General features: G+C 32.8%; 1 protein-coding gene across 2 annotated transcripts; it reads left to right on the top strand.

Moving 5' to 3' along the window:
• Positions 1–14,694: 14,694 nt before the first annotated feature.
• Positions 14,695–20,737, top strand: LOC112030349 (protein indeterminate-domain 5, chloroplastic). Of its 2 annotated transcripts, none has more exons than XM_024063035.2 (4): positions 14,695–14,854; positions 15,208–15,604; positions 17,283–18,526; positions 20,332–20,737. In XM_024063035.2, exons 1-3 carry the CDS (start codon positions 14,695–14,697, stop codon positions 18,499–18,501), a joined length of 1,776 nt encoding a protein of 591 aa, XP_023918803.1. In that variant the 3' UTR covers positions 18,502–18,526; positions 20,332–20,737. The 2 variants fall into 2 exon arrangements, with proteins under 2 accessions (XP_023918803.1, XP_065615648.1); XM_065759576.1 differs by lacking the exon at positions 20,332–20,737 and adding an exon at positions 18,697–18,942.
• Positions 20,738–25,989: the final 5,252 nt, after the last annotated feature.

Genomic DNA, 25,989 nt, shown 5'->3' with positions numbered 1-25,989 from the left:
CATGCACTTTAAAAAAACCATTTTTGACGTATTTGAGAAAAGCCTTTGAAAACATTTTTGAAAAGAAACATTTTAAAAACACTTTGGAAAACGTTTTGAAAACATTTTTTTTTTAATTGTTTTATTGTTTTGGCCCTCCCCCTTTTTTAGAAATCAAATTTTTTTAATTTAAAAAAAAAAAACAGTTTTCAGGAAAAAAAAAAGATTTTTAGTTTTGAAAATTAAAAAAAAAAAAGAATTATGCTTCTTAAAAAAAAGTTAAAAAAAAGTTTACAAAAACAGTTTATAAAAAACATTTTTATAAAGAAAACAGTTTTATAAAAAACATTTTTATGAAAAACAGATTTATAAAAACAGTTTGTAAAAAAAAAAAAAAAAAAAGAGAGGCAGTTTTATAGAAACAGTTTTGAAAGAAACAGATTCTTATTCTTAAAACAGTTTTTCAGAAAAACAGATTTTTGAAAACAGTTTTGAAAAAGATTTTTTTTTTTTTATTATTGAAAACAGATTTGGAAAACAGCTTTTTTTTTTTTTTTAACAGATTTACATTTTGAAAAGTTTGGAAAAAACAGATTTCTTCTCATAAAAGTTTTCAGATCCTCCCCCCCCCCCCCCTAAAAAAAAACAGTTTTTTTTTTTTTTTCTTTAAAAACTTTCTCCTCCCCCTTTTTTAGAACAGTTAAGAAAAAGTTTTTGTTTTGGAATAAAAGACATTTTTAAAAAAGATTCTCCTTTTTAAAATCCTTAACTTTAGAGAAAGAGATGAAGAGGAAAAAAAGAAAACATTTTCTTAGAATAGGGTCTAGGGAAATGTTTACCAAGTATTTTTCTTTATGGCACATTATTAACAAGAAAAATAAAGAGACAACAACAAAATAGAGTACAGAAAAACAAAGCTTGAAAGGTAAAGAGCTTGAAATTTAAATGACAAGAATGCAAAGACTTAAAATTTAGATGACATAAAGTAAAAACTAGTAATGTAAATGACATAAAAGTAAAGACCTTTTTTTTGAGGAAGGACATAAAAGTAAAAATTGAAATATAAATGACATGAAGTAAAAGCTTGGAATATTATAAAGTTATTAAAAATGATTTTTTTTTAAAAAATTTTATTTCTCCTTTAAATAGATTTTAATCTCTTTCAAGCCTTACAGTTTCTTCAACATACATATATGAGAGTTCTAAGCCATCACCACTCTTATGAGACATACCCATATTGTGCTCTAATGGAGGTTTAAAAACCATTTATGGAAGATAGTCTTATATATATATATATATATATATATAGACACACACACAAGAGCAATAAAATAAAGGGGGATTGGGGATGTGCAAGAAAATAAATTGGATAACAAGAAATTTAAAGGGGGATGGGATATGCAAGAAAATAAATGGGATAACAAGAAATTAAAAGCAATAAGTAAAATCCTAGATGCCTAGGTGGGATGGGATTTCTTCCCCTAAGGGTACTTCCCATTCATAGCCTAGGAGATGGTTCAATACCCATGTAGGATAACCAACACATATATAATATCCAACAACAATATTAATAGCATTGAAATAAAGGGTTATATACAAAAACAATATATACAAGAACATAATAAAAATAAAGCAACTATTTGCACAACAAAGTAAAGGAAAGATTTTTTTTTCTTAAATGAAAAGATGATTACAATAGTAAAAAGGAGGGATGGGTTTAGTTATTAAGGAACTAAACCCATCCCAAAACCCTACCCACAAAATTACAACAATGAAGAAAGGATGAAGCTTTTTGTGAAGGGTTTCCTAGAGAGAAAGAGGATTTTATTTTATTTTATTTTTTCTAGGGATTTCAGATTTTTTTTCCTAACTTCTCACTATTTTTTTTTTCTTTCACATTTTCTCCCTATTTCCCCTATTTTTCCACATAAAACTCTACATTAATTTCTACAAAAAAAAAAAAAAAAGTTTTTTTTTTGGGGTGGGGGGTTGGGGGGGGGGTATTTATAGGAGAATGTGAGGAATAGGGGGCTAGCATTAGTGTATTAGGATAAACTAATGCCAGTTGATACACCAATGCTATCCTCCTTTCTTATCTGTCACGTCAGTTTTGTTTGTTTGTTTGTTTGTTTGTTGTTGTTGTTGTTGTTGTTGTTGTCTTTTTTTGATTTATGGCCTGATCTTCATGTGGCTTTTTGCAAGCCTTTCCAAGCTCCTTTTTTTTTCCTAATTTTATATAAATGGAAAGCTCTAGATGTCTAGTTTCCAAAGGTCCTCACCTAGTTCAATTTGGAGCTACTGTTGTCGAGATATTGCACTTGGAAGGAAGGTGATGCAAAACTGAAAAATTCATATCTTCCAATCCAAAGTAGATATTTTTGAGCCCTTAAAATAGTTAAGACCTTGTTCTTCAAGATAGTCTAGCCCGCTCATTCTAGTTCTTGCCCAATCGATACAGTTTATTGTGTGAAATTGTGTAAAAAATTGCCAGTTTTCTTGAAAAATACAATGAAGACTTTATTAGGGTTTTAGTATTTTTGTAATGTTTCATTCATTTTAACTTTGATTTTGGCTTGCAAATTAGAACTGTCCATGGGTCAAGTCGGGTTTGGGCTTAACCCGTATCTAACCTGACTAGATCGGGTGGATGAAATCTCAACTCGCCACCAACCGAGAGGATGATCGGTTCAGACGGGTTGAAACATTAACGAGCGTTGGTAGAATCAGTTGGAGTTGAGATTTGGAAAATAGAGAAAATCTAGTGAGAAAAAGATGAAAATCGGCCAAAATCCTTCGAGATCTAGGCCATTTTCGGCAAGATCTTGACTAGATCTAGTGAAATCTAGCCGAATTTAGCCAAGATCTCGACTAGATCTAGTGAAATCTCGCTGGATCTAGCCAAGATCTCAGCTAGATCTAGCAAAATCTCATCGAATCTAGCCAAGATCTAGCCAAAACATCTCAAAACTCTCTGGGATATTTGTGGGTCTTTCAGTTCGGGTTTTTTGGATTTTGAAGGGGAACTAATGTTCAACCCATCAAAGTCGGGTTCTGGAGGAAGCGATCCATCGACAACTATTGGAGAAGTCAGTTCGGTCAGTGGTGAGTCGGGTTCGATCGACGGCAGTGGGTGGGTCGGGTCCGGCGGTTGACTGGACAACCCTACCGTCTAGCCAGATTTAGCTAAGATCTTGACTAAATCTAGTGAAATCTCGCTGGATCTAGCCAAGATCTCAGCTAGATCTAGTGAAATCTCGCTGGATCTAGCCAAGATCTAGCCAAAACATCTCAAAACTCGCCAGAATATTTGTGGGTTGGTCGGTTTGGGTTTCTTGAATTTTGAAGAAGGAGAATCGACATCCAACCTGTCACAATTAGGTTTTGGAGGAAGCAATCCGTTGACGACCGTCGGAGAAGTCGGTTCTGTCAGCGACGGGTCGGGTTCGGTCGGCGATGGTGGGTGGGTTTGGTCGAATGGTTGACTGGACAGTCCTACCGTAAACTATCATTTCAAAGGGAAAAATATTCCCTACGAGATGGTCCAAAATTCAACATGATCCAACTGTTGGATCAAAAGTCAACTTTTTGACCATCCTCGGTTAGTGTTTTGGTTAGTTTTTCTGTAAAATGAATTTTTCAAATGTTGTGACTTTTAGATTCACCATTCAAGCATGTTATATTTATTTTTTTTCCCTTTTTGGCTTTGGAATTTATGATTTTGCATCCTTTCTAATTTTTTTTGTTTTTGTTTTTGTTTTGATACGTGAATCGGGGCCGGACAAAATACGGTATCGACAGAGATCATGGGAGTGTCTAGAATGACATAGTTTATGCTGCTTGGATATTAGATCACTAGAATTGCCAATCCATGTCAAAATGACTAAAATACCCTTAGTTGACCAAAAGTTAACTGAAGGTCAAATTTTTGCATAGTTTCACAAAAATGACAAATTTTCATATCAAAAAAATATTTTCAAAAGATTTTATTAATTTTGACCAAATTTGACCATGGTAAACTAGATGTCAATTGTAGTTTGACCAAAATCTAACCATTTGATCAAGATAAATTTAAGCCTAAATGAAATAAAATAAAATTCCTTTTAAAATGAATGCTTATTAGGAGTTGAAACGATTGAGATATCATGAAAACATCATAAAACTTCCAAAGACATTCAACTTCTACTAAGTGTTTTTTGACATATTTGGGTAGCTATTTTCCTAGGGCTGTAGTTTCTCAAGGCAAATTCATTGAGCCAAAAAGCAAGTACTTTCTTGAAGATGGTACTTTCCTTTACATTCTAGGACAAACGGCATCCACAAAGCATCTCCGGATTGATGAAAATCGATTTGGCAAAATTGGAAAAAAATCATCTTCGAGGGCAAAAAATGGTGAAATAGCCTACTTCCGGGGCTCGTAACTCCTTGTTCCATGGTCCAATTCTCTTTAAGCTAGAAGCTTTATAAAATAGGAAGTGAAATCTTTCCAGTGCCACCAAAATCACTCAATTTGGGGCTCGGAAAGGCTTTCAACCAAGCACGCGAAGTAGGGCACCAGAAAACCAAAATCTAAAAGGATGACGTTTAGGGTGCTCCCGAGAGGTATAGGCGCACCCTAAGGGTGCTCCCATTTTTTAGTTTCAATTTTTTACTATAAAAGGCATCCACCACCCCCCTTTTCAAAAAGAACAAAAAAAAAAAAAAGAGGTTTTGGTCATTTTCTACTCTTTCTATACCAATTTCACCTCCTAAATCCTCTCCAAAAACACCCACACAAAATATATATATATATATATAAATGTCGCAAGTTTTTCTCTACCAACTCCATATTCATAGGTAGAAAGCTTCATTTATTTTATTTTCTCTTCGTTTCTATCTCCATTGAAGAGTTTATTTTATTGTTCTTTACTTTAAAACTTCTTATTTTTTGTTCCATCTCCTTCATTCTTGAGGTTTAAAGGGGGAGATATTCATGTTGGCTATGGAGCCAACATTTACATCCACTCACTCATACCATTACGGGAGTTTGGATTTAACTTCCTTAATATAGGTTGTTCAAATCTTACACGTTTGAGTCGATATTTTATTTTATTTTATAAAAAGAGTTCTATCTCAAAACAAAAAAGTTATAAAAGGAGTTAAATTGAACCATATTTAATGCTTGACTACGGTTATGAATTGTTCGGTCAAGCATATTGCTTTTTTTTTTTTATGTTTATATTTTTATAGAGATAATTATAATATGTTATTATCCCCATAGCTCGAATCTTTTCCCCCTGAAGCCCCCAAGTATTTAATGCATAAGGTTTAGGAGGTATCAATTCAACTACAAGACTCTTTAGTAGTCAAGCATATAGCTAAACAATTGGACATTGACCTAGCGTGCTCTTTAATAAATTTCATGTTTGGTTATTGAATTGGACAACCATATTGCGGCTATTAATGACTTTTTCCATATACCAAAAATGAGAATGAAAAAAAAGAAAAAAAAAAAATACTGTTGGAAAAATTTTCTAAATAATAATGATAAATTTTCACTATTAAAGTTACAAGTAGGACTCATCACAATCACTTTATAGCCTACATAGACTTAATAAATGCGTAATGTAGGACTTAGCACGTCCATGTAACAAACACTCCAAATTGATTCACATAATTCTAGATATTACAATATTTCCCATTTCAATTCTTAAGGACCTTGTTAGGGCATGCATTGCATTTTAGTGGTCTCAAGTCATACTATAGTACTAGGTTGACTTTTATATCATTTTTTTGTCACTATCTACCTGAGAAAGAACTAGTCACATCTATACAATTAAAACTTTCGTAATTGCTTATACTATACACGTCCACATAATACACACTCATACAATCTAAATTATTCTAGTTCATATAATTTGGGATTTTTCATTAACTCTAAAACAATTGAAACACCTTATTTTTTTACATAGAGAAAAAAATTCTAGAAAAAAATTGAAGTTAATGAACAGCCAAAACTATAAGAGAATAAATACATCATTCAAGTTTCATTATAACATTTTCTATGGCAACGGTTAACTTATTAGAGCATTAGTATTGATGGTTCTAAAAAACTAAACTGCTATTTTTAGCACCACAAACTACTAAAATTGGGGCTACATTGGTGGAGCCATATCTAAAATTTTTAGCTCTTAAGCTACAGTGCACAGCCGTCTATAGCTATGCACTGTAGCTCAAATGATAAACCAATATATTATATTTTATTGATCCCTCCAATTAAATAATATTTCTCCTTTTTTTTTTTTTACCCTCACTCTTGCCAATCAAAGCCCCTGCCTAGCCCCTCTCGTTGTAGTCACCGCCACCGCTTATCACCACCTCCCCTTGTCTATCTACTCATCGTCTCGTCTTGTAGTGGCTTTGTGGATCGATTTTTGGTTTTCTGTTGATGGGTTTTTATATTGATGAATGGGAATTAATGAGTTTTTATTTTTGTGAATGGGTTTTCTATTGATTAATGGGTTTTGATTTTGAGGTTAATGGATTTTTTTAAAATTTTTTTTTTATTAGTGGGTTTTGTGGTGGATCATGGCTAGGTTTATGGTGGTGGATCGGTGGTTGATGGTGGCTGAGTTTGTGATGGTGGATTGTGGCTGGTGGTGATGTCGTGAGTGGATTGGGTTTGAAGAGAGGGAGAAGACAGAGAGATAGAGATGAAGAGAGATAAAAATAATAAATAAATGTATAGTGTTTAACTTTGATGTGAAAATAAGAGTATTGATGTAGAATGAGTTGTGAAGTGGTAAGTTAAAATAGATAAAGTGATTTTTTGTGGTGCCAAATTGTTAAATTTTTGGCACCATTGATGCTAATGCTCTTAAGAATTTAAAATTAACATTTTAAAAAAATGGATTTAGCTTGTGTTTGGAGCTTTAATGTACTAGATGTGATTGACATGTGTCTAAAAAGGGTTACGTGTCACTTTGTGTCCCGTCCAATGAACTAGAGCACTACCCCGAAACTTTACCTTTTTAATATTGTAAATGATAAGATAATAATTGCCTATATCTTAGAAAATGCTTTTGATATGTAATTGAAAACATTTCCATATATATAATTCAATTTTTAAACAACAACCATTTTCTTTTTCCTTCAAATTTTAATTGATATGTTAGGATACAGTTGTCAAACATATTTTTGAATAGTCAGAAGGTGATAATTTGTGTATTAGTAGCATGTACCTTTATATGAACGTGGAAGTTACACTAGGAAGATATGCCTAATTGGAATTACATTATAGGGGGGGAGAAAAAAATATGACTTGCTTAAATTGAACCAATTGTGTTTTTGGTAAATAGAAAGGTCAGAGAACACTTTTTCTCTCTTAACTTACTATAGTAATTGCATCTCTTTAAAGCAAAATCTCAATATTGGATTCCTCCAATATCAAATTTTCTTATCATTTTGCTATATAAGGTGTTGTTTGCATATAAGGGAGCACTGCCTCTTCATGAAAGGTATGGCCCATCTTATTCTCTATCGATAGTTCCGAATGTTCTCAGACAAATTTTTTTCTTACAAATGGGCATTTCTTCTTCATGAGCAGGTACACCTTTGAGGACAAAAATATGGTTGATTTGAAACCCCAACAATATCAAGTTTCAGTAATTGCTTGCTCCAGTTGCTAGGTAATAATCCTTTGAGATATCAAAAGTTTTAACAGGCTAATTAACTTCAAGGGAGAAGAAGCTCATAGAGGTATAAAACCAAGTGTTTTTTTTGTTGTTGTTGTTGTTGGTCTTCCTTGAACAATGGTTATAATTTGCCTCTTTTGCTTAATTTAGTTGTAGATATAAGATCTACACTGCTCGCTTCAGCTCACTGCTATGGTGATACGCACTAATACAGCCGGCTTGTTACGTTACTTAATAGGTACGTATTGAAATGCTTTTGTCTAACATTTTTGTCAATCTTTTTGGTTTATGAATTGTCTATTGCCATATGATGTTCACTCTTTTGTCTTTAGATCGTTTTCTTATCAATTAGCTTTAAGGGGAATAAGAATTCTTATGTCTAGTACGTTATCAAACTAATCATATGTATGTGGGGATTGATAATCTTAATTATCGTCACTGATTAACTACTCCGCTGCCGTGTCTCTTCTCTAGCGATCTTAACTTTGCTGTAGTCCTCTTCACAAACTTCCAAAACCTCTAAACCTGTTTTCTGACGTAATCCCGATTCAGAATTCAGCATCAGTTAAAGTGGACTGCAATTACATCCTTATAAATATGCAAGTCTAGAATGATGTATGCAGATTCTATAATATTATCTACTCCCATATATCAAAGTGTGAAACCTGTGTTAAGAGGTTTAAAATATTTATGAATATGCGAGAACATCACTATGTGTTATGTTTGCAATAAATATATAAGGTGACGTATGAGATCTGCAGTTTTTGACTTCTCTTATATTAATCTTGAGATAATGCTTGGCGGAGGGTGTGAGTTCAAGTTGTGTGGGGCAACATATTTATTATGTAAGTATTTTTAATCATCACAAAAATTTTAATTGGATTGTTAGGAACTGTTTGATGAAGTCTTTATTGAAGGAATTGTCCTATACTCCCACCTTTGCGTCATCCTCCAGATTAAAAATGATTTCATTGAGCATTTGATCTGAGCTATTCCTGTGTTTTGTTCTTATAGAAGTTCTTAAGAAATAAAAAGTCCTAACTTTTTGATCTTTGTTATGTTTGTTTTTCTCTAAAAATGTGTTTTTCTAACTGCAAACGGAGAGGTGGGTAACAGATCCCTAACGGAAGGTACCTCAGGTGGGCAAAGTGATAAGTTTTTAACCACGGGTAGGCAAAGTGAAAACGGGCCTTACCACATGTGGGTTTACTGTAATTATCCCTTTTAATATTGTAAATGATAAAATAATAATTGCCTATATCTTAGAAAATGCTTTTGATATTTAATTGAAAACATTTCCATATATATAATTTAATTTTTAAACAACAACCATTTTCTTTTTCCTTCAAATTTTAATTGATATGTTAGGATACAGTTGTCAAACATATTTTTGAATAGTCAAAAGGTGATAATTTGTGTATTAGTAGCATGTACCTTTATATGAACGTGGAAGTTACACTAGGAAGATATGCCTAATTGGAATTACATTATAGGGGGGGAGAAAAAAATATGACTTGCTTAAATTGAACCAATTGTGTTTTTGGTAAATAGAAAGGTCAGAGAACACTTTTTCTCTCTTAACTTACTATAGTAATTGCATCTCTTTAAAGCAAAATCTCAATATTGGATTCCTCCAATATCAAATTTTCTTATCATTTTGCTATATAAGGTGTTGTTTGCCTATAAGGGAGCACTGCCTCTTCATGAAAGGTATGGCCCATCTTATTCTCTATCGATAGTTCCGAATGTTCTCAGACAAATTTTTTTCTTACAAATGGGCATTTCTTCTTCATGAGCAGGTACACCTTTGAGGACAAAAATATGGTTGATTTGGAACCCCAACAATATCAATTTTCAGTAATTGCTTGCTCCAGTTGCTAGGTAATAATCCTTTGAGATATCAAAAGTTTTAACAGGTTAATTAACTTCAAGGGAGAAGAAGCTCATAGAGGTATAAAACCAAGTGTTTTTTTTGTTGTTGTTGTTGGTCTTCCTTGAACAATGGTTATAATTTGCCTCTTTTGCTTAATTTAGTTGTAGATATAAGATCTACACTGCTCGCTTCAGCTCACTGCTATGGTGATACGCACTAATACAGCCGGCTTGTTACGTTAATTAATAGGTACGTATTGAAATGCTTTTGTCTAACATCTTTGTCAATCTTTTTGGTTTATGAATTGTCTATTGCCATATGATGTTCACTCTTTTGTCTTTAGATCGTTCTCTTATCAATTAGCTTTAAGGGGAATAGGAATTCTTATGTCTAGTACGTTATCAAACTAATCATATGTATGTGGGGATTGATAATCTTAATTATCGTCACTGATTAACTACTCCGCTGCCGTGTCTCTTCTTTAGCGATCTTAACTTTGCTGTAGTCCTCTTCACAAACTTCCAAAACCTCTAAACCTGTTTTCTGACGTAATCCCGATTCAGAATTCAGCATCAGTTAAAGTGGACTGCAATTACATTCTTATAAATATGCAAGTCTAGAATGATGTATGCAGATTCTATAATATTATCTACTCCCATATATCAAAGTGTGAAACCTGTGTTAAGAGGTTTAAAATATTTATGAATATGCGAGAACATCACTATGTGTTATGTTTGCAATAAATATATAAGGTGATGTATGAGATCTGCAGTTTTTGACTTCTCTTATATTAATCTTGAGATAATGCTTGGCGGAGGGTGTGAGTTCAAGTTGTGTGGGGCAACATATTTATTATGTAAGTATTTTTAATCATCACAAAAATTTGATTAAAAAAAATAAAGGTATGAGGCTAAATCTGTGTGTGTATATATATATATATCTTGCAATATGGATGTAGCCTCACTTGAGGAATTTTCATAATATTGCTACAAATATGTCTGCAATATGGAATTTTTATAATGTTGGTATTTATGTCTTGCAATATGGAATTTGTAGTCTCACTCTTAGAAATTTGCTTAATATTTGTATCGAGATGATGAAACTTTAGTTTGCAGGATGATTATGTTGAAATGATGTGTCTGTTTGGCATTTTTTAGCATATTTGCTTATATATAGCTCTTTAAACATTCATTTTTTTAGATACAACAATACTTTAACAAATTAGCTTTCAATTAAATAAAAAAAAAATCTCTAAACACACTAGTATCTGCAAATTTTATTTATTTATTTTAATTATTTTAATATGATCTGAATTTGTAGTGTATATTTTATATTTATTTCTCTTTATTGTAAGGTGAAGACACTTATTGATTTTGAGTGTAAACATAATTTAACTGAGATTACTTATTTAATGATAAGGAATTTTACTAATGGAGTTAAATTGAATCTATGCCTCTAGATGTCTAAAAAATAAATAAAAAAGGAAATCATGTCTCTAGGTGTACTATTCTCTCCGTGCGTGTATGTATATTCCAAATCAAAATTGATTTTATTTTGTATAAAAGACGGTACAATAAGAGTATTATTCACGCCCAAGAAAAAAGTACTACCGTATATGTGAGGCTTCCCAGAAGTTGCCATAATTTTGCCCCACTTTCCAACTCTCTTGCTAATGAATTTCCATATGCTTCCTTCTACATTCTCAATATATTTAGAAAAACATAAACTTTCACAAAAAAGAAAAAAACATGTTAACTCAAAATTAAAAAGGAAAATTAGTAAGATTAAACGAGATGGATTTAGTGTCCACTTGGATTTGTTACACATTTTACATAATTTTTTTTATTATTAAAATTATATCTTTAAATAAACACTACAAATAAGTTATCGGAAACTGCAGAGTAGCCAACCGGTCCCTTATAAAAGTGTCATTTAGAAGTCTAAGCCCAACCAATATTTCAAGAAGCAAACATATAATATAGGTCACTAAGGCCCAAGCCGAGTCCGGAAATTAGGGTCTCCATATATAGCTTAGTTGTCTATAATTAATAACACACCCTATAACGGTTTGACTGCCATGAATGCGTGACAACGTAAAAAAGAGAAAATGGGCAATGGTTTGTTGGTTAGAAACATAGAGGTGAGGAATTGTGAGAGAAGTGAAGGGCAGTGTGTGTAAAAAATTAAAAATGGAAGTGCTGCCGATGTTGAATAGGCTAGCGTGTCCATGTTCTAACAGAAGCATCGTCCTCGTGTTACCAACAGAGCGCTGTTGTGTTGTCATCACTTAATGCTCGCTCTCTCGCTCTCTCTCTCTCTCACCACAGTCCAGCTTTTCCTGCAAATGACTCTGATTTTCAATAGATATACATAAATGGGTTTTTGACAATTTCTTTCTTTCTTTCTTTTTGTAACGGAAATGACGGATGTTATAAATGCTTCATAGTTTTATAGTTTGCTTGACATCACTCATATGTGTCTTCTGTTTTACTTTTGACTGTGAGTGTGTTTGGTGGTGCATCTGTACTTTGGGGGAAGTGATCTACTGGCCCGTTTGTTTCTGTTCAGAGAAGCCAAGTCTTTATTTTTGAAATGACAAAACTATAAAAAGGAAACAACAACAACCAAAAAAAAAAAAAAATGGATTTCTTTTCGTTTTTTTAATTGCTTGTTTTAGATACTACAAAATTTGAATATTTACATATTCTTCTTAATGATTAGTATTTATTATCCTGTCAATAGATAAATTAAGTTTTGGTGTAAGCGAGAATAAAAACCGTTATTATGATTGAATATTAAAACAAATTTTCTTTTTATGCCTTTTGGTTTTAATTTTTCAAATAACTAAAAAAAAATTAATTTTTAATATATATTTTTTATATAAGAATAATTCTATTGAATTTAATGCAATAAACTATGCAATTTTTTTTTTTTATTTATAAATATGATATATGAGTGCAATACAAGTAATGTGCCGTAAAACTAGGTGTTAAGTATAAGAAATCTAAAGTGAGCATAGAGTCCATTAGAATATTATTCAATATATACATATATACACACACATATATTTATTGCTTGAACATATTGGAGAGAATTTTAGACAACTCAAAATTTTAATTTTAATATTATTATTTTTTTAAGTTACTAAGTTTTTGAACAAGAAAATTGATTATGATTGCAATACCACAAACTTTTTTCCCTCCTATTATTCTCTGCTGTTTCTTTTTATATCTGATATAAAGGTCAAAAACAGCTCAAGTATTCCATCGATAATGTATGTCCTATTCATTTTGGGCATCATATCCAGACAGAAACTCCGATGTATTATAGCACCTTAAAAGAAGTTAGAGTATATGTTTGGAGGAGAGAAGAAAGTCAGCTAGCGTCCTGATACAAATCCCATCTACCCACAATTAGTTAAACCCTCAAACAATTATCAAAACAATACTTGACAATGGAACATAATTATAGTTAAGCTGTCACTGTTACAAAGAATGACAACTCTGCTAGCAGCTACGTTCTTCTTTGTGGAAAGAAAATTTAGCTGGCATGGAATAAAAACTGTCATTTCAAGGGGGAAACCCCAAAAGAAAAATTAAAAATAAAAACAAAATAAAATCTGTCCCACTCAAGAATTTGGACTCAAGAAAATGCACATACTGGCGTATGTTATATCACTTTAATCCATCATTTTCCCTGACTTAACATTAGACTTATAAAACTATATAATATTATTATTGGTTATGTACGTGACTGTTTTCCCATAGATTCCATGGTTGAAATTCACCTGCCATACGTGGAAATGACAGCACTTGTGATTCTACTAAGTATTAATAGGGACTCAATTTCATAGTCACGTTATTTGTCCATAGTTATAACTCTTACCCAACAAAACAAAATACAACATTATTATAAACACACCTAATTTTACACTCATTTTCATAATTCATTAAAGTGATAGAAAAAAAAAGTGTAAATTTATATAAAAAATGGTGCGTAAGACTCGTCCATTACTCATTATCAACCACTTTAATATATATCACTTCAACATATAGTAAAATGGTATGAATTACTGTCTTTATTTATATTAAAATAAAAAAGCGTTTATCCATAGTGGTTGGATTAGGTCCTCTCATTAGGTCTTTGATTGTGATTTTCCAAAATTTTGAGTGAAATGACAAAACTACCCTCTCGTGTTGTGATGTGACTGCCAGGAGGGACGCCAGCCATTGCATGCAATGGAACCGAACCGAGTAGCTGAAGACAACAAAGGTGCTTGAAGCTTTTTTTGCCTTTTACATGTCACTGACCCGAAAGCAGTCCCAAACGGTAATAGTAGTACACTGTATTTAGCTCAATTTTAGCCAACTGCTTCAACTTATAGGTCCTCACCCTATCAATCTTCAGGTGTTTTTTTTTTTTTTTCATTATTCAAAACCCCAAATCCCCATTTTTTTAAAATTTACTGAGGCCAAGTGGGGTAGGGTGATGAAGGAAAGTCTGTCTTGATGTGAGTAAGAAGATACGAAATATGAGAGAGAGAGACAGAGAGAGAAAGAGTTTAGCTGTTCAAGCTGCTCTCACGCACCAAAATATGTCGTTATGTGGCTAAGGATTGGGTCCACCGACTTGTAGGCCTTACCCTCTCTTACAATTAATTTTAATTGTGTAATTTTTATTTATGGCTGGGAAGAATTAGCAAATTTTGGAAAAAAAATTAAAAAATAAAAAGAAAATAATCAAGAAAATATTTATTAAAAAAAAAGGGAAAAAAAAAATAGTGTATATGTGTTAGTGTACTAGCTTGACACCAAATCAAAGAAGAACCATAGTATAACATCACCAACTCAAAAAAAAAAAAGGAGATTTTTCATTTAAAACAAAGAGAGAAATAGGAAGAGAGGTGAAGCACCAAGTGGCCATGGAGGTTGATTCCCTTTTCTTTCTCTTCATCTTTGCTTTCCTTTATATGGTATCTTCTCTAGGTTTCTCTCTAATCAATACCCAATAGTTGAAAATCGCATATTTGAAGTCTTCGAGATAAGATTCCTCAAAAAGGACTCAAATTGCATGTGGGATTTTGGTTTCACAAAATTCAGATTGCTTAGTGAGGAGGAAAAGGAAGTAGCAGCCAGAAAGTGATAGCAAAAGAAGAACTTGAAGGAGTCCAGGATGGCGGCTTCTTCTTCATCGGTACCTTTCTTTGCAAATATTCGAGAAGAAGATCAAAGCCAGATGAAGCAACAGCATTCCAGTACTGCACCAACATCATCTGCAGTTCAAGCTGCACCACCACCTCAGAAGAAAAAGAGAAATCAACCTGGAACACCAAGCAAGTATCCAACAATTTTATCAAATTAAGATCTATCTAATAATATAACTAAAAATTCATTTTTTTCTTGTAACTATATTTTCTACAAAATTCTAGCTCCACCACAGCTTTAACTTCTTCCAAAACTTTGTTACCTATTTAAAAGAGAAATTTTTTTTTTTTTTTTTGAATATGGGAATGAATTTACCCTAGCTAATTTTGAAACCCTTTAATAGAATTGAGAAATGGGTAGTATATATTTGCTCTGTGGAAGTGTTCAAAATTTTGTGTGTGTGTTTGTTTTTGTTTATGTGGTTGTAATTAATAATTTAGAATTATTCTAATAATAAGTTGTTTGGCATTTTTCATAACAGATCCAGATGCGGAGGTGATAGCACTATCTCCCAAGACCCTAATGGCAACAAACAGGTTCATATGTGAGGTATGCAACAAAGGGTTCCAAAGGGAGCAAAACCTACAGCTTCACAGAAGAGGACACAACCTACCTTGGAAGCTAAAGCAGAAGACAACAAAAGAACCAAAACGCAAGGTTTATCTGTGCCCCGAGCCCACATGTGTTCACCATGACCCTTCAAGGGCTCTGGGAGACCTCACTGGGATCAAAAAACACTACTCTCGTAAGCACGGTGAGAAGAAATGGAAGTGTGAGAAGTGTTCCAAGAGGTATGCTGTGCAGTCTGATTGGAAAGCCCATTCCAAAACCTGTGGCACTAGAGAATACAGATGTGACTGTGGCACTCTCTTCTCTAGGTAACCGTTAATTTATTACTGCATAATCCCCTTGTTTTGCTTCATATATTGATGTAATTACTGCTACCATAGCCTTGGTTTCTTTGGTTTTGAGCTTTAGATTCCTTCGAGTGACAGCTGATGAAAAAGTTTTGATGCTTTCTTTTTGTTTTGGGGTTCAGTTTCTTGTAATTGGTTCTATCATCTATGACTCTCTCTCTCTCTCTATATTCACACACTCACTCAGTTGCAGTGACAAACACGCACGGACACACTATTTTCTTGGTCAAAATTCTTCAATTTTCATTGGTACGGTGGAGGAGAAATAGCAGAAAACACACTCCCACGTGAATTATCTCTGGAAACTGCCATGGTCGAAGAGAGTATCAGAAACCAAAACCAAAACCAAAAAAATAAAAAAATATATATATATATATATTTCACCTAGGAAACACCGCCAATTTTTTTTAGACATTTACCTTTTACTATTCACGTGTTGCTATGCCATGTAGAGGGTGATGGTATTGTAACTATTGTTACCAGGTTTGTTCTTTTATGGGTTGGCTAGTTGTGATCAGTACTGTGTTCTTGCAGGTATTCCTTTTCATGATAACGTTACGACCTAACAAACTCTCTCTCTATCTCTCTTTCTCTCTCTATCTCGTAACTGATATATTCAGATGCCTTTTCTTCACTACTATTCTTGCAGCTTTGAAGCTGTGGTCTCTTACAGTATATAGAATTGCAGTCCCATGAGGCTGAGAATTCTATTAAATTATGATTTAAATATGAAAATTTCTGATTATTTCAGAATAATTCTCTAGTGGGGAAAACGCATACATTTCACGGTTTTGCATTAATTAAGCACAATTCCTCAAATGGTTTCTTGATCGAGCACTTTTCACAATGTTGAATACATTCTCTTGTTGCATTTATTGAACACAGTTCTTGAAATGGTAGTTCTTGGTTGATTGATTAATCATTTTTCAAGTTTTAGTGAAATTCTCTCACCTACCCGTCTTAATTATACTCCTGTACGTTTTCCTTAGAAAATTTAGTTGAACTTCTTGCCTGGTTCTTAAGATTATTCTTCTTTACCTAATTGCATTGTTAATAATCACTTCTCCATCTTTTTAATTTTTTTCTTATTGAATATTAATGTAAATAATATTTTTCCATCTCATATAAACTTCTGATATTTTTCTATTTATTGGATAAGAAACTTCACTGTTTAGTATTTATTTATTATCATTTTATGGTTTAAATCCAAAATATTTTTCTTTTTCACTCACATTTTTTGGCTAATAATTGCAACCGTATATAGTGGCTTGGTCGTTGATGATGTTCATTTGTCGGAGGTGGTTATAGGACATCCTATGTAAACTGAAAAGTTTGGCTGAAATATTTGACAAAGTTTTCAAAGTTTATAAATGGTTGGTGACTTCCTTAATTTTATCAATATTTTCATGGGATGCCCATAATATGAACTTTAAGTTGTTATCAAATTTTACTTTGACTCAATCATACAAATATACCTTTTGAAAATATATCTTCCATATCTTGTAAGTTGATTCCCAATCAAGCAGGCATGACATCTACTAGCTTCAAAGTTTTAAAGACCTTCCCTTTTACAATGTGTACTTTTTACCACCTTTCACTCATGACCTAATCGATTCTTTTTTGACACTAATTGGTGCAGGCGTGATAGTTTCATCACTCATAGGGCCTTTTGTGATGCATTGGCTCAGGAAAGTGCAAGACAACCTCCCAACATGGGCAGTACAATTGGGAGTCACTTATACGGAAATAGCAACATGGGGTTGGGATTATCTCAAGTGGGTCCTCAAATTTCCTCAATGCAAGACCAAAACAACCAATCCAACGATATGTTACGACTCGGCAGTGGCCGTCCCGGCCAATTCGATCATCTCCTTCCACCCGGGATTGGTTCTTCTTTCCGACCACCGCATCCGATGCCTTCTTCGGCTATGTTCATGCAAGATTCAAGCCAAAACTATCATCAAGAACACCAATCTCAACAAGGGTTAATGTCAGAGAAATCATTTCATGGACTAATGCCATTTTCTGATCTTCAAAACAGCACAACCAGTAACCCTCCTCCAGCAGGAACCAATCTCTTCAACCTTGGCTTCATGTCCAATACAAGCTCTAATAGCAGTGGCAATGCCAACAACAACAACTCCAGCCTTCCATCTTCAGCTATGCTAATGCCTAATCATTTCAACAATGAAAATGGCAGTGGTGGAGGCAGTGAAGGGTCTAATCTTTTTTCCAATAACATGATGGCTGATCAAATCACTTCTGGTGTCCCTTCTCTGTATACTACCTCAGTTCAAAGCAACACTGCTATGCCTCATATGTCAGCAACTGCACTGCTTCAAAAGGCTGCTCAAATGGGTTCAACTTCAAGCAATAACAACACTAGTTCCTCTCTGCTAAGATCTTTTGGAAGCTCTTCCTCCAAATCTGAAAGACAAGTTGTACCAGGAGGCTTAAGCAGCATGTTTGGAGAGAATAATGAGAACCACTTCCAAGACCTAATGAACTCCTTTACTAGTGGAAACTCCTCCATTTTTGGAAGCAAGTTTGGTACATATGATACAAATAGGACCAACTTAGAACTCATGGATCTGGAACCCAATAATAAGCCAAATCAAAATCTGAGTGGTGGTGGTGGAGGATCTGGGTCTGATAGGTTAACAAGGGACTTTCTTGGGGTTGGACAAATAGTGAGAAGCATGAGCGGAGTTTCACAAAGAGACCAGCAACAACATCAACAGCGGCAGCAGCAGCAGCAGCAACAACAACAACATGGCCTTGATATGAGCTCCTTGGACTCAGACAGAAATACGGCGCCGTCAAGCCAATCTTTTGGAGGTGGAGGGAATTTTCAGTGAGGAAAAAGATGAAGAAAGTACACAGGTACGTAAAAATTAGTGACGTATTATTATTAAAATTAATAAAGTATATGTTGAATTCGATTTCTTTGGTAAATGTGTCTTTATCAATGTTTTAGTACTGTCTATACTATACCCCCACAGGGTTTTGGATTATTATTATTTTTCCTTTTAATTTTTTTTTTTCTTTGGCAGTCTTCTGAGTTCTGACACAGCATTGCATTGCATAGGGGAAATTCATGACTTGAAGTACTTTGTTTCTTTTCTTGTCTTGTGGTATTTATTTTTATTTTTTATAAAAAAAATATTGGGCTGGCAGAGTCACGAGCTTGGGAATTGAGATGCCCAGACCCAGACAAATATCTTCTATACTTTAGGCATGATATACCTGCCATTTTGTATTTGCATATATAATCCAAATCTATTAATTCTAAAAGAAAATTTAGGTTCACAAATTTTTTTTGAACACACTTGCGAAGTTTGTTTCTAAATTTTCAAGAATATAAATCCTAGCCGGGAAATTATTAAATATATAAAAAAATCCTGCGTTTCTAACACGCAAGATTCTCGGATATCTCATATTATTGGGTAGTGTATATATATATATATATATATATAAAGGATCATGTGAATTAATAAGATGACCGACAAAGATTCGACCTTGGACCAATATATCAAACACTCATGCTAGATTATTCTTGGGAATTATAATAATATCAAAGAAACTAATCGACTCTTATAATTAGGGAATACTTAATAAATAAATAAATAAATAATTTGGGAATAATATATTGGACATGGGTTCACTTAATTTCTTTTACTAGTATTTTAAAGTCTACCGCACAATGTTGATTTGAATTATTTTTTGGGTGCTTAATTAATGTAATACTTTGAAATCCAATACAACTCATGTGAGTTTGTAATGGACATATGGCCCGCATGAATGCCCTACGTAATACTTATCTATCAAATTTCGAAAATCTTAGTTTTCATATTCTTACGTACCGTGATGCAACCCCACTGGCTTATCAGACCCCTGATTGCGATACTTTTCACCACCATAACTAAAAAGAAGCATTCTGAGAACAAGATTTAATAATAATCGAAACTATGTATAGAATGATATGTGATTCCTTTTTATTTGAAGCATAGCAATAAATTACAATGACTACTTTGTTATTACTCGTAGCTATATTACTAGTTGGACTACCATCATAAATAAGGCAAACATTTAGGTCATGAGCATCTCTTTTATGCATGAAATATCTTATTATTATAACCATATCTTCTATAGTATTCTAGTGTCGAAATTGCATAAACTTGAATTATTTGCTTATGCGAGCCTCACATGAGATTTACATTAAATTTATGCGCCCTATCATAAAACAATAGTCAAATTGTTTTTACAATACATTAGCTCTGGAGACCAAAAATTACAGGAAATTAATTTGTTTATATATATATATATATATATCAGCAAGATTACACTATTTAAGACTAGATGCACAATCCTAGCTAGAAGGCCAACACAATGTCACTGATCTAGAAGTTGATGTTGGTTTTTTTTTTTCTTAAAAAATAAATTTCCTTTCTTTAATTTTTTTTTTTCAAGAGATAGCGATTTTTCCCTCTATCCAATTAAAGCCTTTTCGATTCAGAATGAATTGATCAGTCGAATAGTGCTAGTCCAAGTGTTTTGAATTACTATCAAACCGAAACAATTTTTAAAAATTGTTGTGATCATGCTAGTCATAATTTTGTTTGATTAGAGAATTTTTCTACCTCTGCAGAAACAATCAAAGTTATTAATTTTGGGCTGTTTAATTACAGGGACTCGTACTTGTTCCATTGCGAGGCATCTTTCTCCTGATCGAATTCAGTTTTTTTTTTTTTGGGATGCGTCATGTTTTGACTCCTTAAGCTCAAACTCATTGGAGTTTCCGTTTCACAGCAAAGACAGGCAACTTCTTCAAGCTGCATCCTTTCTTTTTTCTGCTACCCTTTAATTGTATTGAGATTTCAATCTCAGCTAGAACTTTTTCGTAGTTTAAATGACTTTAGCAGACAATCCATATCTGTTTCGTTTTGAATTAGTGTGACTTTATGCACTAATAGTAGTTATTACTAAGACAAAGAACATAGGACTTTTGAACCAAAAAAAATCCTTATATAACTTGTGCAACTGTTGAGGTCAGAAAACCCTCATGAAATGATTGAGGAAACTTTTGCCAAATAAGTTTGACGGATAACATGTGGGCTGTAGTTGGAAATGAAATACCTCAAGCAACTTTTGCCCTTTTGTTTTATTATAGCATTTTAAATGTCTTCTTTACCATAAAATTGGGAAATGATTATGAAATGCTGTCAAATAATTTTAAATATTCCAGTACTACTCATTTATGGTTATGGCTATATTATTTTCTTTATAAGATCCATTTAAAGAATGGATTCATGATTCGAAGGCTATGGATAGTGACTTGTTGAAACGATGTTGTGCTGCCATTTTGAACTATCTTAGAGCTTGCAACTTTCTTTTTCTTTATGAGAAAACGTAGCATATAATTTATCTAAGTGAGATTATAATAAATCTAATTGCGATTACGTACCGTGATTCGTATGGTTTGGGCTGCTCAAGCCTCAAGTGCCTCTAGGAATTTAAAAAAAAAAATAAAAAAATAAAAAAAATAAAAAAAAGCCAGATAAGCAGTTTGGCAGAGTTACTTTGGATGCCCGGGCTCAACATGGGTACAAAACAAAGAAACAACAAGTATATGTTTGCACATGTTACCTGCCATCAACTCCAAGAAGTCCAGCAGCTGCAGGACAAAACTCAAGAGACAAAAACCAGTAAATTTTTTTTTTGAAAATTTGCCTGTCCTGCTTTGCAATAAAGGTATGTAATGTTGGTACTCTTCTACGCACAAGTACTTTTGCACGCATCGTTATATATATAAGTGTATGCTGTGTGCCATGCATCGTGCATACATGCACGTGTGAAGGGTCAAAGTTTCCCTTATTATTATTTGTGCGTATTTGCTTGTGGAGAAAGAGTCAAAGAGGGGTAAGGGGGAAGGGGTTTGAAATTTGGAGTTTTTGTACCTTTAAAAAAAAATTTCAATGGTACCAAAAAAAGAAAAGAAAAATGGAACTAGTAATATGATATTTCCAGCTGAAATCTTCAATTTACTCTTCTTGCAGCATATATGTGCCTTTGCTTGGACTAACATAGTCAATTCATAGCCTTCATTGGATTACATGGATAATCTGCTGGGAAATTAGGGGGAAACACCAGAAGAACAAATCATCACTATAACAAATAAGGTAAGTAAGATCTATGGTGATGAAATTTTTTGTCGCTAAACCTCTTAATTTCATCACATAATACATAAAGTGATGAAAAGTTTTTCCTTAATATGATATTTGCCCCAACTCAATTAAGTTTGTTAAAGGGTTATTGACAAATCATCCATGAATAAAACTAAACTGAGATTTTACAAATAGCAATTTAAAAAAATCCAGTGCATTTCTTTATATGGTGTGACAAATCTGTAAAAACTAAATATGAATGATTACATATAAACAATAAAGAGATGCCATCAAAAGACTCATTTGAATGTGTTGGGTTGAAATTGACCATAGTTGATTAATTAGTCAAATTTCATACAAAATCTAATTATAGAGTGAAAGGCACAACAACATCGCATAAACTAAGTGCAACAGAAAAATCAGTTAAAACGATATCGTCACAATAGGGAAAACGATCACATGCAAAACCTCATCAAGTGATTGTGTAGGTCACATTCCTAAGGAATCCACTAAACAATAATAGAGGTTACAAGTAGAGATATTATTCAAACCCAAATTCCTACATAGTAAAACCTACTAAACCTAGTTTAGCAAGATTGATAGTAGGCTTCTTCCGTTAGCATGGATCTCTTATCAACGTAGCTAAAGGTTGCACAGATCTCCTGTCAACATGATTGATGGTTGCACGGATTTCTTATCGATGCGGCTCACTACTTACAACAACGTTGGATTGATGTAGAAGATGGATATGCGAAGTTCTTCACAGCAACACACTCCAACGGTTGAAACAAAAGTAGCTTGGTACAAAACCCTAAAGTGCACAAGATCACAAGAACCTCTCAATGATGTGTGTTTGTTGTGAATTTGATGATGACTTTTAAATATGTATTTATGTTGTCCTAAAACCCTAGTGCATGAGTCCCAAGGTTGCAACATCATCTAAACAGAATTTGAAATTCTGCATAATCATAGCTCGATGTCGAGGTATGAGTAACCTCAATGGATCGATTACTATCGAGACATCTATTGAGACAGCAATTGTAGAACTAATTTGAAATGGAATAGAGGTGTTAGGACATATTTGGAAATTGTTAGAGATATATGAGATGTAAATTGGCTAATCTTTTGACAAAACGCACTTTACTTGTAATTGGTTAGATTTATGATGAGTTTAGTACTTCAAGGAACAAGAGTTCAAGTTTAGTATTAAAGTCATGCAAATCTGTTTAAGAAACAAGTGAAAAAGTGTTGTTCATTAAAACTCAATAGATAGCTTGACAGAATCATATCTATCGAGGATTAATGTTGGAGCTCGATAGCAGCTTGACAGAATCTGTATTTGTCGAGAATTATGAAATTAGAATTTTCAGATCTGATTTCAAGCATTTCCATGTGTAGTTGTGTAGAGTTTCTTTTCTCACAACTCTATACATATATAAGGATTATTTTAAGGGCTATCACATGATGATGCAACTTGATGTAAAGTGATTATACATGCATATTGCGACTGAAGACAATTTGCCATAATTTATCATATTCTCTGTAGAAGCTACTGTGTTTTTGCGCCAAGGATTTTGAAACTAAGAAGCTTCTTGATCTTCATTGTTGGATGAATTGAAGAACTTTGCAGCCAATATCTTCCTCAAGTTGGTGTGTTAGTCATGTATTGGGATCCATGCATCATTGGTTAGTCACGTACTGGAAGTCATGTATTGCAAGAAGAGATTTTTGCTACATTTCAAGTCCAATTGGGTATTGGGTAAGGGTTTAATTATAGGTTGGTATTAGGTACTGAGATTCCTTTTACTTGTAACTGCTTGTTTTGATAATAGTGGATTCTTGAAAGTTGTGACTTTAAATTTACCTGGTGGGGGTTTTGTCTCGGTAGTTTTCTCTATTAAAAAATAAATCACTCGTGTCAAATTTATTTTTCGCTGTATTTAATTTAGTTGGTGATTTATTTGTGCTACCATGCTTATTGCATGAAATTGAATCTAATTAATTTCACTTGGCTAATTAATTGATTAATTTACCAAATGGGTCAATACATTCTTGGCCTATCAAGAGGAAATAAAATGGGAGACTGAGATTTAGTTATCCTATTTGAGAGAGAGAGAGAGAGAGAGAGAGAGAGAGAGAGAGAGTTTTTCTTATGACATCAAATTATATCATTGTTTTAATTGAATAAAAGAGGGGTATAATCATTAATTTTTATGATGGGTTTTTTTTTTTTTTTTTTTGAGTAAACAATAAAAGTTATTAGAACACACATAAAAATAGTAATACTAGTATTTTAAATTGGGTTTATAATACATTATATAACTAGATTACAATTACAAAAGAGTCCAATATTTGTAGTTGTAGACTGGAGTTATAAACAGCGAACATTAGACACACATATTTAATTTTAATATATGTGTGTGTGTGTGTGTGTGTGTGTGTGTGTGAAGTATCTATTTCCTTCTCACTACTTAGTTTTTAAAACATTCAAACATGGGGCCTCACCTCTCCTTTCTTCTACCCTTTGCTCTCCTCTCCCTCCAAACATCCAAATGCACTATTAGGCTAGTTATTGGAGGCAGAAGAAGAATGGAAAAAAAATCAAGAGGTAAATTTGTGCATAAAATACAAAATATGTTAATTTGGATGAAATTTTAATGGCTTCATTTTAGTCCAAACTTTTGGGGTGAAATGTAACAAAATTGAATTTTATGGACTAAATTGTGAAAATACCTAAGCACAAGGAAGTATATAGTAACTTATTCTAAATTTTATTTTGTCATTTTCTTGAAAAAGAACTGGATCGAGTTCTATGTATATGACATGACATATTTACCCCTCTTTTCCCCTTATTGTTAGTTTGTTACTGTAACTCCTATAATGGATATTAGAATTGTTATTGTTGTTCACAGTCACGAGCATGGTAATTGGTAAATAATCTAATCATTACTATTGTTCTTTTCAGCATAACATTTGTTGCTAGGTGAACACGGGCACTGAAGTCATAGAATTGGAGATTATAGTAGGATATATAGCATTATGTATTTAATCGGGAACTTAACGTTGTCCATGTTCTTTTGGACTGAGAAATCTTTGTTTATGTATGTTGGTGGTGCTTATTAACCCTTGCATGGCAGTGGAGATTCACAATTTTGGCTCTATGCGTTTTTCTACTTTGTATTTTCCTAAAGATTTAACTATAATTTTACTGCAAAGGACAGTGTACGCAATTCGGCTTTACCCATTTTTCTAATTTTATATTCTTCATAGATTCAACATTATGTTGCTGCAGTTTGGTACATTCTACGTTTTATGTCCATTAAAAAAAAAAACATTTTCCTTGTCAATGCCATATACTTGCAAATTAATGTGTACTTCTACTAAATAATCCAAATACATAAGACAATGTACAACGGACAAGAGTCTTCACTATCATTAAACTTTAATGTCCTTTTTATAGTATATCATTTTCCAACACTGAGCACTGCCTTCAATAGTTTAACTAAATTAAAAATATTCTTGCAGAATTAAAAAAAAAGCAATCAAACTGCTTCTTTGTCATGTATAAGTTGTCTGCACCATTAGAAATATATTCCGTTGTGTTGAGAAGCCAACTTGAATGAAAACTTTGAATTTGAATTAAAAAAAGAAAAAAGACCTATGATAATTTTAAACATACCAATTCTCAAAAATGAAATTAAAAAGAAATTTAAATCGTAAGAAATTATTTGGTACTCTTGGTGGATCAGATATACAATGGTCTTCCCACCCAATAAGTGAGTATTGAGTTCCATTTTTTTTTTTATGAACAGTATTGAGTTCCATTTGTTTTAAATAGTTGAATCAAATCTAGTCCAACTACATCTTGGAAACCCAAAACTTTCTTAACATGGTTTTTTATTTTATTTTATTTTTTTACGTTAGCAAACGGTGAACTAAATGTTCTTGTTTTTTTGGTTTTAGTAGTTTATTTTTGAAGAAAAGACTATTGCCAAGTTCTGCACTTAGTTTTAAGTTTTTGGATTTTCGACACATTTCTATTAGGAGTTGTGCTCTACAATCCAATTTTTATGAAATAATTTTATTAATTAAAATGTTTAATTTTCTGAGTACTATTTGTGCATGAACTAATTAGAAATTATACATAATCCATAAGATGCATTGTATATGATTTATGTATAT

Source organism: Quercus suber, unplaced genomic scaffold (genome assembly GCF_002906115.3).
Source record: "Quercus suber isolate HL8 unplaced genomic scaffold, Cork oak 2.0 scaffold_333, whole genome shotgun sequence".
Classification (NCBI taxonomy): domain Eukaryota; kingdom Viridiplantae; phylum Streptophyta; class Magnoliopsida; order Fagales; family Fagaceae; genus Quercus; species Quercus suber.
The sequence above is the reverse complement of the archived record's forward strand: the minus strand, read 5'-3'. Positions and strand labels throughout refer to the sequence as shown.

Excerpts from the sequence above, each read along its gene's own strand:
- LOC112030349 (XM_024063035.2), top strand. The coding sequence starts at position 14,695 with ATGGCGGCTTCTTCTTCATCGGTACCTTTCTTTGCAAATATTCGAGAA. Across the intron at positions 14,855-15,207 it reads AAATCAACCTGGAACACCAA|ATCCAGATGCGGAGGTGATA; the intron begins GCAAGTATCCAA and ends TTTTCATAACAG. Across the intron at positions 15,605-17,282 it reads TGTGGCACTCTCTTCTCTAG|GCGTGATAGTTTCATCACTC; the intron begins GTAACCGTTAAT and ends TAATTGGTGCAG.